Source organism: Pristiophorus japonicus, chromosome 23, assembly GCF_044704955.1.
Source record: "Pristiophorus japonicus isolate sPriJap1 chromosome 23, sPriJap1.hap1, whole genome shotgun sequence".
NCBI classification, from domain to species: Eukaryota; Metazoa; Chordata; class Chondrichthyes; family Pristiophoridae; genus Pristiophorus; species Pristiophorus japonicus.
Window position 1 is genome coordinate 29,174,276 of NC_091999.1, and position 15,610 is coordinate 29,189,885.

The window sequence follows — 15,610 nt, forward strand, 5'->3', positions numbered from 1 at the left end:
TGTGTAAATGTGTGTTTGGATTGATGCGTTTGTTTACGAGTGTGTGTGTGTTTTGTGTACGTGTGTGTGTGGATTGATGTGTGTATTTATGTATGTGTAAGTCTGTTTGTGTGTTTTGTGTAAGTGTGTGTGTTGATTGATGTGTATTTATGTGTGTGTAAATGTGTTTTGTGTAAATGTGTGTGTGGATTGATGTATGTGTTTATGTGTGTAAAAGTGTGTGTAAGTTTGTTTTGCAAGTGTGTGTGTATGGATTGATGCGTGTGTCTATGTGTGTGTAAGTGTGTTTTGCGTAAGTTTGTGTGTGGATTGATGTATGTGTTTATGTGTGTAGGTGTGTTTTGCGTAAGTATGTGTGTGGATTGAAGTGTGTGTCTATGTGTGTGTAAGTGTGTGTAAGTATCCGTTGTGTAAGTGTGCGTTTAGATTGCCGTGTATTATTGCTATTGTTCAAAGTTTTAGAGAGTACCAATAACTTGATTTGACAATGATGGTTTTCATGATATTCTAGTTATGTATAATATTATGTGCCAGAGTGTTAATGTATGTCTTTATATGTAAGTCTATGTGTGTTTGTGTGTAATTGTGCACTTACACAAAAACACACACACTTAGACAAAATCATCAGCACACTTACATATGAACACAGACAAACTCACCTCCACATGTATTCTCCCTGCTCTGTGTAAGTGTGTCCTGTGTGAGGCACAATGTGACGTCAGCCGAAGGAATGCAACAATTCAATCGATGGGCCTCAGAAACATCAGGGACACAACTGTGAGAAACCCGCAGAGGATACAATCACCAGTTTAGATATGGCCCATTGAATTCAGCATGTTAGGTTACAATTAACAGGGACTGTTGCACCCCCAACCCTATTTAAAAATATTACGTGGAATAAATAGTTATATCAGAATATAATACTCATGTGACAAGTTTAAAATCTTTAGACCATGAGTTAGAATGTGACATTGTACTGATGGCAACTTAGTGCATTTAAAAGAGAGTGGTTCACTGCCCATCTCCCTGCGGGAGGGGCAGTGGGGGTTACGTGAATTACGTATTTCCCGTTCCCCTCTCGCTGGTGGGTGTGAGAGGTACAGTGAGTTAAAATTACCCTTTACTCTCTCTCTGCTGAAGTTACTTTCAGGAATCCTGTAATGAGAGAACTTCACCCAGTCTCCAACGCATGGTGTATCTGAGCTGGGAGCGCTGGCTGTACAAGCCTTGGGAGCGAGACGCGCAAACACCCGACTTCAGATAAACAGCCCTGACATTGGCAAAAATAGGAAACATAGTTAATTGAGCGGCTGTGTGTTTAACTCATGATTGGAAAAAAAAGCCATTTATTGTTTTTTATTTAAGAACTGAAATGCAATCGAGAGATTCTCATTGACAAGAATTGACGGTGTCCATCAGAACAAGGGAAATGTTGACGAAACTGGGTTTACCGCTGGATTTATTGACGGTTCTGTTGGTGATCTTCAAGGGGATCGCTTCATGTCCCACCACACAGGAGTAAGAAGCGCCGCTGGACCACTCCTCGGCTGCAATGGATAGCAGGCTGTACATGAAGAAGGATCTGCTGCCGTTCTCCGCCATCACCTCGGTGTTCTTGTAGTTGCCCGAATCCACCGGCTTGTCATTGACGGTCCATTTGACGAAGATCTCTCGGGGGGAGAAACCTCTCACTAAGCAGGTGAGGCTGACCAACCTCTGAGCGGAGACTTCTTCTGCCGAGGGCAGGAGGACAGATACGGCTGGTTCCCGTGGAGCTTTCGCTATAGAAAAGTTACAATAAAGGCCAATGAACTGGACAGTTCCAGAGACAATGGGGAAACTTTAATTCAATACAGATGGCGGGCTTTGGTCGTGGAAATTTTTAAATTGATAAAATTCGGAATCCCGACCTCAACGCGCCCACTCCCGGTTGTAATATTATATTTGAGTAAAATATTTAAATGAGACTGGAATCTTCTATTTTAACCACCATTTGGTGTTTAACTGTCGCTGGTCCGGTTTGACACACTGTGTAAATCCCTGCAGTTATAGCGAGGCGGGGACCGCTGCACCCAGGTGGCAATTGCCCTTACCTCTACCCCCTGGATCCAGGGTCCCTGCCTAACCCAGCCCCCGCGATCTGAAACCTCCTCACTCGGCTTCCAATCTTCCCGTTCTCCCGTTTGGACTGTGAGACCACCGCGCCCACAACTCGCCTTCCTCATTTAAATTCTTCCAATTTCAGGTGGTTAGATGTGAGAGAAATGGACACTCCATTAAATTTTAACGCTTTTCCTTTTCCCCTCTGGGGCCTCTCTGGTGTTCCATCCCGCAGCAGAGGGAACACAATCCTTCTCTCTGAAATCTTGAAGGATTGGTCTGGAAAATTACATAGAATTTACTGCACAGAATGAGGAGATTTGGCCAACTGGTCTATGCCGGTGTGTATGTTCCACATCAGCCTCCTCTTAGCTCACTTAATCTAATCCTAATAACATACCCTTCTATTCCTTTCTCGCTCATGGACTTATCCAGTTTCCCCTAAAATACATAATGTCAGGTCCCAGAGTGCTGAGTTCGTGGAATTACCAAACTGAATGATCAGAGTAGCCCATTAAACACTTTATATAATGAATTGGCCCTTGAACATGCACTGGAAATAATCACAGTATCTCACTTATTGCAACAATCTCCCCGCTCACCCTTTTCCTTGTGAATGGAATCTCTGATAGGAGTCGGCATATCCTGATGGCTCACCACGCAATAGAACTTATCCCCACTCAGCCAGTCTTGTGTCGAGATGTTTAAGTTGCTGATCACACTGTTGGGATCCTCTCCAGGTTGGACAGCAATCTCTGATTTCAAAGCCTCCTTTTCTCGGGTCCAGGACACGGTGAGTCCATAAGGAGCGTCAGACACGATGCAGGTTAAGGTCACCGTCGCCTCCAGTAAGACCTGTTCCAGTGACGGTGGGCGAAGAGTGATTTTTGAATCGCTGCATGGGACATCCACTGCGAAATAGGAATGAAAGTCAGGAAAATCTGCAGCTTCAGAATCAGGGCACCAATATTTAGCCTTAACTCTTTCAAGGGGGATATATCACTTTTGAGATATCAACCTCTCGCTGTTGCTTTAAGACCGGCGGTATTGGAAGGACAATGAATTGGCAACGATTCCAGGAGATCTGTAACATTTCTTGTGTATTTGCAGCCAGAGCCACCTGTAATGGGCTGTGAAGCAAATACCCGGCGTAAAATGGGAATACATTGGGGCGCAATTGTGTTAGGCATTGAATAGTGCTCTTCCTGAAATCCCTTGCTCCTTTAAGCCCGTCTGTAGATCCTTGCACCCAAATTCATCTCCGCTGGTTATAATAGCTGAAGCCCGAATAGCCCGAAGTTCAAGAGATTTACACCAGCATTATACTGGTTCAAATCCAGTGTCAAATTAATTTCAGGATTTATGCGACACAGGAAACAAAGTTAAGTTTCTGGTCTCTTGTTGCAGTGAAAATGTGCAGGAACCAGTCACAGCCCCCGTCAGATGAGTCGTGCAAGGTCGGGAGAATGGAGTTCCAAGGGGTCTTTGTGGTGGGGCATCATTTGTAATGATGTGAGGTAGTTTGTTAACTTCTGTAATTACTGAACATTTATCATGTCTGGTGAGAGAGACTCAGAGTGAAATATGACCTCAGGGCATTAATAGCAACATAGGAACAGGAGGTGGCCATTCAGTCCATCCATCCTGTCCCGCCAACCAGTTAGATCATGGCTGATCAACAATCAACACCATCTTCACGCCTTGGTTACGTAACCCTTGATAACCTTGCCTAACAAAAATCTATCAATCTCAATTTTCAACTTTTCAATTGAAAGCAAGCTTCATCAGCTTTTGGGGAGGGAAATCCCGACTTGCACTATTCTTCCTGTGAAAACATCCTTTGTAACATCACCTCTGCACGGCCTAACTCTAATGTTAAGTTTCTGCTACTTGTTCTGGACTCTCCCATCAAACTAAATAAATGTTTCTATATCTACTCGATCAATTCCATTTATCAACTTAAACACCTCAATTGGATCATCTCTTAACGTTCTATACTCGTCTCCTGCTCATTTTACATTATTAGCCACGGTTTAATTCGGGTAAACCTGCAGTTTAGCGCCTCCATGTATATCCTTCCTGAGGTGCGGAGCCGAGAATTGGGCTCAGTGCTCTGAATAGGGTAGATGCCCATTCTAGCAGGATTCCTGGACAGTTGGCAGGAAAGGGTTCCAGACTCCTACTGCCACTCCGTATATGACCAGCCAACTCAGGATAAACCTGTGACTAAGGACATTTCACTCACTGCCTGACATCAGAGCAAGAGGAAAGCTTCTTCGGCGAGGTTAATAAATCCTGATCAATGAGGAATCCTGAACCAGAAGATCCTGGATTGAATTCCCACTCCAGATACTTGATCACAAAATGTAAGCTGAGTCTCCCAGTGCAGCACTGGGGGCATGGCACACGATCGGAGGTGCCGTCTGTCAGATCAGCTGTTAAACCGAGGATCCGTCTGTCCTCTCAGGTGGAGGTAAAAGATACCCTGGCATTACTTCAATGAAAAGCAGAGGAGTTCTCCCTGGTGGCATGGGAATATTTATCCGTCAAAAAATATCACTCAAAAAAAAATGGTCATTATCACACTGCTGTTTGTGGGAGCTTGCTGTGCACTAAATGACTGCTTACTTTGTAAATTACAACTGTGACCACATTTCACAACTTAATTCATTGGCTGACAAGCGCTTTGGTTCAGTCTGTGGTCGCTGAAAGCGCTGTATAAAGGCAAGTTTGTATCGCAAGAATACACAAACTGCATGATTGGAAATTAGGAACAGTCCTCTGCTTTTTACTAATTCCAATAAAAGTCATGACTGAGGTCAGCGCTCAGAATGGTCTGGAACCTCCCGGGATTGTGCCTCTTACCCTGAGATCTGCTGAAGTTACGGCTTTGCATGACCCCTTGATGAGTGACCTGGCAGGTGTAGACCGAGCTTGTGAACCATTCCTCGGCGGGGACCGTCAGCCGACTGGCCGTCGAGAAGTTCCCGTTCACCTTAAAGACGGGAGAGGTGATGAAGCCCGAATCCAGGAGTTGTCCACTTTTCAGCCAATTCACGGTCAGTGACTTTGGCCGGAAATCGATGATTGAACACACAGCGCTTGCATATCTGCTGCTGGTGATTTGTTCAGTGGAACTCAGCGTGAGGAGAACAGTTGGAGGAACGATGTCCCGTTCAGGATCTTCAAAAAAAAACATATTACTGACATTGCTCAGAAAATAAATGATTAAGAAATGCAAAGTGTCCTTATATTTTAACAGGTTATTTGCTGTCAGGCTAACATTAACCTGGCATTTACAGAGAGCAGAACTGTGCACATTATTCTCAGTGTAATAGGCAGACCAGAACTGTGCATAATATTCTAAGTGCGATGTGGGGACCAGAACCATGCACAGTATTCTAAGTGTGATATGGAGACCAGAATTATGCATAATATTCTAACTATGATATGGAGACCAGAACTTTACACCGTATTCTAAGTAGGTGATGGAAGCCAGAATTCAAACAATATTCTAAGTGTGATATGGAGAACAGAACTGTGTACAATATTCAAACTGTGATGTGGAGACCGGAACTGTGCATAATATTCTAAGTATGATATGGAGACCAGAACTTTAGACACTATTCTAAGTATGAGAGGGAAACCAGAATTGTGAGTAATATTCTAAATGTGATAAGGAGACTAGAACTGTGCACAGTATTTTAAGTATTATATGGAAATCAGAACTGTACACAATACTCTAAGTGTAATATGGAGATCAGAACTGTACACATTATTATAAGTATGATAGGGAGAGCAGAACTGTACACAGTACTCTAAGTGTGATTTGGAGGCCACAACTGTGCACAGTACTCCAAGTATGATATGGAGAGCAGAACTGTACACAGTACTCTAAGTGTGGTCTAACCAAATTTCTATACAAGTTGAATATAATTTCTCACCTTATCACAGTTTGCCCTGTATCCCACACCACTAACCTGTCATTGTGATGGCCCAGATCGACACACCACGTCGAACCTCGCAATAGATTGTGCTGCTCCCCACATCTGACTCGGTGATGGTTAACTGGCTGCTCTGGGTGTAGGTTCCCTTCTTGTTGAGCACTGGCGGGTAGGTCTTCAATCCAGTGGTGATCGGCACTTTATCTTTCTTCCAGGAAAGGCTGGTGATATCGGGGGAGTAGTCCATCGCCAAACAACCGTATGTGATGGAGCCATCGGTGCTTGGTTGTTCACAGGAGGAGAGCAGGGCGTAGAGGGTAGGGGGAGACGATGTTACTGGGAAAAAATGGCCCATTGAACAAGTTAGACTCTGTAATCCATGATTATAAAAGAAATAAACAACTCGAAATTTGACTGCAGAATAAAGTAATTCCACCATTTCCCCATCAAAGATTACACGGGCATTTGAGTTTCTGTCAGTTCCATGATAAGCACCTGTCAATGCGCTGGTCAGGAACACACCTTTCTATCCCCGAGCTCTATCATATTACACAACAAGAACCTTTACACAACTCGTCAATAAAGAATCCTTCATTGGACCATACAATAGAAGAACAGAGATGTGTTCCTGCTATTTCGGCCAGCATTTATTTCTCAATCAGCACCATTTCTGGTCCTTTATTTAATTGCAGTTTGGGGAAATTTGCTCTGTGCACATTGCCTGCGGCGTATCCCTAGAAAACAACAGTGACTGCACTTCAAAGTAACAGCGGAATTCCTGCTTCGGACGTTAGCAAAAAACCCTCTAAATTTGCCTACCACATAATTCAACAGGTAGCATTTCCATAGTCTAGTTTCTAAGATTCAAACTGTAGGTGAACCGCGATTGAGTCGAATTTCTCCCTTTCTTTCTCAGCTTTTGAGGGAGAGCGATGTCCCTCAGTGCACTGTGATCTGGGCTCTATTCCATCCTATTGATTGCATGTCCCTTGAGTTTCCTCCTCCCTCCCACTCAATTAATAATCCGAATAAAATACCACTCCAAAAACTGGTTAATTGGAAGTTTCTCCTTAAATGGCCCATTTCAATTCCTATTGTTGTTCTTGTTATATAACAATGATCTGGACTTGGTTATAGGGAATACAATTTCGAAGTTCGAAGGTGATGCAAAACCTGGCAACGTAGCCAATAGTGAGCATGATAGCAGCAGACTCCATGAGGGTGATAAATGAAATGGATCAGGACATGTCAATTGCAATTTAATGCGAATCATTGAGAAGCAATGCACATTGGGTGGAAGATGGAGATGCAGTATAATCTAAGTAGTATTGTTTGGAGGGGATGCACGAATAGAGAGATCTAGATGTACATATTCACAAATCTTTGAAGGGGGCAGGGCAAACTGGTAAGACAGTTATGAAAGCGTATGGGATAGATGACTTTGTAAATGGGCCATTGACTACAAAAACAAGGCGGTTATGCTAAACTTACAGATCACGTGTTAGACCTCAGCTGGCGTATTGTGCACAATTCTGTAACAACAATGTAGGAAGGATGTCAAGCCCTTGGGGAGTGTAGAGGGGAGGCTTTTACCAGGATGATGCCAGGGATGTGGTCTTCAGTTATGTGGAAAGATTGGAGAAGCTGGGCCGTTCTCCTTAGAGCAGAGGTTAAGAGGAGACCTAAGAGAGATATTCAACATTATGACAGGTTTTGATAGAGCAAGTAGGGAGAAACTGCTTCCGCTGGAAAGTAGGTGGGTAACTAAAGATCACAGATTTAAAATAATTGGCAAAAGATCAAAAGGGAAAATTGGGGTAATTTTTTCACACAGAGGGTTGGTAATTTCAGGAATGCTCCAGGCAGTTCCTCCTCTACTTCAGGAGGACTCATGTGCACGTTTACAAGGAAAACCCTGGTGAGTTTGGCTAAATTGGACAGCTCTTTCAGAACCGGCACAAGCACGATGCCTGAATGGCCTGTTTCAGTGCTGTGAGATACTATCATTCTACACGAGTCAGTGGGAATAGTTCTTCTACATTTAATGGAAGGAAACGCTTCATATTTTGGACACCTCTACCAGATCTATTTTTATTGTTCGTTAAAATGAAAGAGGATATTTAAAATAAAGGGATCTTATAAATCTGACGCAAATTAGTCAATCGCATGTTGTTAGAAAGGCTTAAATTCATTACGAATGATGACTTATTGCAGGTTGAGTCTATCTCTTTAAATGTTTCACAGAATTGCAGCTCAGTGACTGTGTGCCTTGTGTTGTGACCCAGGCCAATAGCTGCATCTCATCAAAGTTTCTCCCTGCCTTGAACATTACAGGAAAAATTGGACAAAATAATGTTTCTAAACATGAGGTCCCCATGACGGTTATTTGAAGCGGCAGTCCCTATATTCTCCATTTAAATTGTGAAAATAACTTACAGCCTCCCAACAGATCAGAACAGGCGCTGCTTTCTGGAGCGTTATTCACTTCCTGAAACGGTTTGTTCTGAAAGTGAGCTGAGGATCAGGCCAATCGTTTTCAATAGTAATCTAATGCTCAAAATGTTCAAACATTAATAACGCATTAAAAATTGGGCATTTTTTTCAGAAAGAATAGAAACATCAATGAATGTGCGTTGTTTAATCTGGGCAATGGGACGATTTATTGTTTATATCTGGCACGAGTAGTTTATCTGCTATCTGTTAGTCGCAGATAACGGTGCCTTGAACATTGCCTGACCAAGCACTCTCAGGTCAGATACAGCACGGATAAGAGAACAAAGCTCCCGCTGTGCTGCCGTGTGGGTCAGGACAGGTATAGCAAGTGTTGCACACAGAGTAATATGTTATCTATACTATCCCGTCAAACATTCCCAGCTCAAGAACTGCAGAGATGTGCTACGAAATATCTCCCCATAAAATGCGTTATCAAATTGATCGATTAATTAAGCACAATTATCACAAGTACAAAGAAAAGCTTCCCATACACTGATCCATTAAAGCGCACCCACTGATATATAGCTCTGATTAAATAGAAGATCAATCGATATTGAAGGACCCAATTAAGCTCCGCGTCCTTGTAAATAAAAGGTTAAATACTGAGTAAAGCTATCTCTGCAATGTCCCATCAAGCACTGCCAGATAAGTTAAAGCACGGGTCAGTTGCAAAGTAAAGCTCCCTCTTCACTGTCACATCAAACACTCCCAGGGCAGGTACGGCACGAGTTAGATAAAAAGTAAATTTCCCTCCACACTGCTAATTAAACACATTCACGGCAGGTACAGTAAGGCTTGGATAAAGAATAATGCTTTCTCTACACTGTCCCATCATACACTCCCAAGACAGGTACAGAATAATCTTCCTCTACAGTGTCCCATCAAACAGTCTCAGTGCAGGTACAATATTGGCAAAATAAATTGGAGCACCCATCAGATCGGACGAGGCGCTGCTTTCCTGAAACTGTTTGTTCGTAAAGTGAGCTTAGAAACATTGAAACATAGCAACATAGAAAATAGGTGCAGGAGCAGGCCATTCGGCCCTTCGAGCTTGCACCGCCATTCAATGAGTTCATGGCTGAACATGCAACTTCAGTAACCCATTCCTGCTTTCTCGCCATACCCCTTGATCCCCCGAGTAGTAAGGACGTCATCTAACTCGTTTTTGAATATATTTAGTGAATTGGCCTCAACAACTTTCTGTGGCTGAGAATTCCACACGTTCACCACTCTCTGGGTGAAGAAGTTTCTCATAATCTCGGTACTAAATGGTTTACCCCTTATTCTTAGACTGTGACCCCTGATTCTGGACTTTCCCAACATTGGGAACATTCTTCCTGCATCTAATCTGTCTAAACCCGTCAGAATTTAAAAGGTTTCTATGAGATCCCCTCTCATTCTTCTGAACTCCAGTGAATACAAGCCTAGTTGATCCAGTCTTTCTTGATATGTCATTCCCGCCAGCCTGGAAATCAGTCTGGTGAACCTTCGCTGCACTCCCTCAATAGCAAGAATGTCCTTCCTCAAGTTAGGAGACCAAAATTGTACACAATACTCCAGGTGTGGCCTCACCAAGACCCTGTACAACTGTAATAACACCTCCCTTCCCTGTACTCAAATCCTCTCGCTATGAAGGCCAACATGCCATTTGCTTTCTTAACCGCCTGCTGTACCTGCATGACAACGTTCAATAAATTATGTACCATGATACCCAGGTTTCGTTGCACCTCCCCTTTACCTAATCTGTCACCATTCAGATAATAGTCTGCCTCTCTGTTTTTACCACCAAAGTGGATAACCTTAGGTTCAGACCAATCTCATTCAATAATTATCTGATGCTCAAACTGCATAAACATTACTAATTAGTTACATGCAGATTGAAGTTTCTTCAATATTTTTAGAAAATCACTCAAATGAGATACAAGATAGATTCGATAGAGTAAATCTCCCTCTTCACTGATCTGTCTGGCGCTGTAAGGTCATGTAAAGCAAAGGATGAATGCATATTAAACTACACTACCCTGTAAGACGGGTCAAATATAACAAGGTTTAGATTCCGAGTAAAATTATTTCTGTACTGTGCCATCAATCCGCACAGGGCAGGTACAGCATGGGTCAAGATACAGAGTAAAGCTCCCTCTACATTGTCCCATCAAACATGCCCAGAGCAGGTACAGTATGGGTCAGATACAGAGTAACACTCCCTCTACACTGTCCCATCAAACACTCCCAGGGCACATACAGCATGGGCTAGATACAGAGTAAAGCTCCTTCTGCCCTGTCCCATCAAACACTCCCAGGGCAGGTACAACCGGGTTAGAAAATGATTAAAGCTCCTTCTACTGTCTCCCCGTGGTGTTTCGGAACTGCTCCTTCTGATTACCACAATCTGGGTTACCGATTTCATTTCTGCGGCGACTCATCAAACTTAAATTAAATCTTTCACGTTTCTCACATATACCAGTTCCTTAAATAACTGAGTTAAATTACACTCTCCGCAATACAGAATCACAACCCAGAAGGTTTACAACCAGTCAGAAGGACTCCTGATTCTCACACAGTGAGCAGGCGCACAGAAACAGAACAAACACAAACGGTGCAACAATGGTGCTCCAGGCAGAGAGTCCAGTTCAATCTCTTAATTTCAATTAAGCTGTTTGATTTCTAATTTATTTCTTGTCAATTTCCAACCACCTCAACTCTGCAAATTTTTTAAAATTAAACTGATATTAATTTGAGAGACTCTGCAACATCCAGCCATTTTCCCATCTCTGTCAGCTATCTTCTAAACCGTGCAAAAATTAACTCCCCTGAAAGCAAGTATCAGGAAATAATTCACATTCCACGGGAATTTGCTGCCTGTCGCATGGGACTCGGTGACAGAATAAGAATGTCACAATCCAGGAGACATCTACATTGAAACCTGATCACCCACTGATTTGATATATTTTCATCAGTAAATATAACGTGTAAAATCATCGAGGCAAAACAGGAAGTTAATTCACTAAAATCTGCAGCGGCACCTTATCGAACTCAGCACAGCCGAGTTATAAATGCATTGATTTATAAATTAATTTAGGAATTAATTAAACATTCTCTCCAACCATTGAGGTTTTGCAATAACTATAATACGAACCAGTATGCAACGCAATTGCAAGGGATCATTTATGTTTAATAAATGATCACTGATGTTACATTCTAATTAATGTTCATGTTCGCTGATTATTGAAAATAATCTGAGTGCCTGTCTGGCCCTTCCTCCTCAGAAGCACACTTACCTGAAACATTTGAAATTAACTTAATGTGCAGAATTTCAGCCTTACTAATACAGCCAAGATTTGTTATTGAGAGACAGCTTTTGGTCTTGCAAAGTGTTCAAGATTAGTTTAGTGATAATTCTATCAAACAACACACAATATCTATTCAATAACAAATTTCGGCTGCACAGTAAGAATGTCATACACCGGCAGATATATTAAATGGAAAAAATGCAATATAAAACACGGCTTTAAGTTACAAATAATTGTGCTCAGTCATGCATCTGTGTAAACAGGAGGTAGCAAGTAATTGAAAACCCTAATCAATCTGAACACAGCGCTGGAATCAGTCTGTTGTCAGTGAAATAATTGCAGGCATAATTAATAACTGTATCCAGCCTCTAAAAGTTTCCGCTCCCTTTAATGGTGCCCAGTGTACAGCAGGATTTTGGAAGGCGAATAATATTAAGTAAATGAGAATTGAACTTATAGCATATTTTAATAACACTGGGAGGTATCGCATTATAATCGGTTGGTTAATATTAATTTAATTCCACTACAACCTAAACACTTATTAATTATGTATATGGTAATTAGTTACATTTCACACAATAAAATATCAGCATCGTAAACATAGATTAATAGTTGAATATATAATTATCACTTCAATAATTGTTATGTTAAAATACATTTCAATGATTTATGATTTCTAACACCTTCCTGTTCTCTGCCTACAATCTGTTTCCAAACAGTTTCAAACATATATCATTATTGCATTCGAGCGTAAACCTGCTGCTGCTCGCTGACACCGATATTAAACATTGTAGAAACGCGAAACTGCTTCACAAATTCTCGGTATTCTGAGTAACACAGGCACAAACTCTCCTCAGCAGATCAACACTAAATCACATCACTGAGGGGCGGAATCCCTCGACAGAATCTTTCATGGAGCAGACCCTTCATTCTATAAACTCTTTCAGCAGAATCAAATGTATCCTTGCAAAAAATCTCATTACACAATCACCAAACCCGCCTAACAATGAAATAACTAATGATTGAATTCAACAGAAATGTAAAATACTGACAGCAGAATTGTGATTTGACAGATCATGCTGAATAAATTAATGTTCATATTATAGCATATTTAATAATAATTGGTGATATTACTACATTATAATAATGTTAGTAATATTAATTTAAATCTTCCGGCTGGAAATATTAATTTTTCAGTTCTTAATTACAGTAACACTTCACGTATTTAATCTGAGCGTTCGGGATCATTCGCTCAGTTGATGAGAATGTAATTTTAATTAAAAAACATTAAATTCCTTAAGATTATTTACTGATCGCTAAGCTTTCTGTTTTGTGCCTACAATGTTCCTTTAAATAGATTTAAACACAATGTTTGCATTCGATCAGAAGAACTTCAACAATCAGAGGTCACCGAGATTAAACATTGCAGAAACGTCAAACAGTGTAACAACCATAAAGTATTTAAAGTAACCCAGGCACACAGTCGTCAGCGAATAAACACCAAATCACATCAACAACATTTTCTGTGGAGAAACTGTTGAATTCTATAATCATTTTGCAGCAGAATCACATTGAGCATTGCAAAAAATCTCAAAACAAAATCCACCGAACCCAAGTTTCAGTGAACGAAATAATTATTAAAATAAACAAAAATATAAAATAAAGACACAAATACAAGAGTTACTGAATGAGTGAATGTTCCTTACCTGCAGTCACCGTCACCATGGTCCCTTGTCCCCAGTAGTCCATAGCGTCACAGTGAGACACGTTGTGTCAAATACTCCGGCGGACTGTTAACTGTAAAATACAGAGATTAATTTGCACGCAGCTTTGAAAGCCTGATTCTGACTCCCCTAAGAGTGAATCAGTGAGATACTTCAGTTTGTACCGTTCATTATATTTATAAAAAATGATTGGAATACTTCTGAAGCAGCTGTGCAGATTCAGCATGTCAATCAAGAGTAATAAAGCAGAAAAATGTGATACATTTAAATATATATATATCTTACTTCCACTTATTATTTTTACTTAAACCTCAGTTCCTTCGACGCTCCTGGCGTGGTAGCGATCGCATGTTTGTGCAAATTCCATGTCTGGGGTTTTTGTATGGTAAGCTCGCTCTGCATACCACCGTGGCCCACTGCTGTAGTCCCACAGTGACAGGAACCCGCACAAATACTGCCCTCACTCTCTGCTCAGTACTAACTCTCAACGTACACTTCAAATAGACATTCACTTCAAATACACATTCGCTTCTGATCAAGTTTAGAATTTAGCCAACAGTTTACACAACACAATAGAAAGTGAACACACTTCCAACCAGCTCCCTGCATGTACCAGGCACAGTGAATCGAGCATCATCTCCAGCTCTGCAATTGCTGACACTGTTCACATTAAACAGGAGCACAACCAAAACTACCCCTCAGTACATGGGTTAGTGTGTTAGATTTTCACCATTGAATTCTCAGTGTCTTAGTTTTGTAAGAAGCGGTTTATGGTCTTGTTCTGAACACTGTTGTTAACATTGCATTTGTCACACTTACTGACCGTCAGGTTATGATGAAAATTGTTGAATTCCCTCTCGATCTGTTCTTGTACGGGTCCAGCCCTGGTTCCTCTCGCTGTGGTACCTTGCACAGTAATAGATGGCGGTGTCTTCGCTCTTCAGGTTCTTCATGTCCAGCGCGAAGATGTTGTTTGAAGTGTCTTTGGACGCAGTAAATCGGCTCGCAATCCCTGCGGCATAATACTTGTTCGATGGACTGTAATACTGAAGCAGCCACTCCAGCCCCTGTCCGGGAATCTGGCGGATCCAGTACATGTAGCTGCCACCAAGATCGAAGCCGCTGGTTTTACAGGTCAGTCTCAGGGAGACCCCGGGAATCCTGGTCTCTGCCTCGGGCTGAGTCAACACCACATCCGACTGGACACCTGTGAAAATAATCAAAAACCCCTACGATCAATCCTGGTGAAATGATTCCTGACTCTGTAACATTCCAGAGAGAAACTAACACTGAGACAGTAACAGTGAGAGATTGGACAATAAAAACTACTCACGGGAAAAGAAAACCAGCAACACACTGAGAGAAATCGCCAACCTCATCCTCCTGGCAATGTGTGATGAATGGTTCCGGCAAGAACTCACTGAGCAAACCCACTTCCAGACTGTTGTATTGCGGTCGCAATGACCGGCAGTTAAATAGCCGGGAGATGGGGGCGAGGTCACAGGCGCCGCCCATTGATTCCCAGATAGGGGCGGTTTCTGGATCCACATCACACCTTCCGCATCATGAACAGAACGGACTCACATCTGGACTGTAAGTTAAATCCCTTTATTTTCTCACTGTTTCAAGGGGGTGTGAATCTCTGAGATTGAATTACATTATCAGGGTCTAAAGACACTGCCATTTTGTGTTTCTCCATCTCCCACTATCTATCCATGCATCTGTACCAATAAAGTATCGCTTATAATCTGAATTGTTATCACTCTATGTAACCAAATGCGGGAGATGGGTAATGTGATTCTTTTTACGGTGTACATGGCTAAAGCTACACACTTTTGGTCTGGAGATGAGATCATACTCCTCACATTATGCAATTGTCTCTCATTGCATTTCACTAACTGCCCCTGAGTCTGTGACCCTAAGACAGCCGTTTGTAAAATTAGCTGTAAAATAAGTCCGATTGACTGATGATAAAGGAGTGAGTTGACGGAGACACATAAGAAAATGGGTCCCGCCCGCTTCAGACCTGCGTTTTATGAGAGAATCTTGTGAATCAGAA

General features: G+C 41.8%; 1 gene segment (V, D, J or C); it reads right to left on the reverse strand.

Moving 5' to 3' along the window:
* Positions 1-1,389: 1,389 nt before the first annotated feature.
* On the reverse strand, positions 1,390-14,930 carry LOC139235332 (Ig heavy chain C region-like). The segment is given in 8 exon segments: positions 1,390-1,781; positions 2,703-3,011; positions 4,966-5,283; positions 6,081-6,380; positions 13,534-13,575; positions 14,138-14,154; positions 14,458-14,758; positions 14,885-14,930. Coding segments are annotated over 8 exon segments (1,725 nt in total).
* Positions 14,931-15,610: the final 680 nt, after the last annotated feature.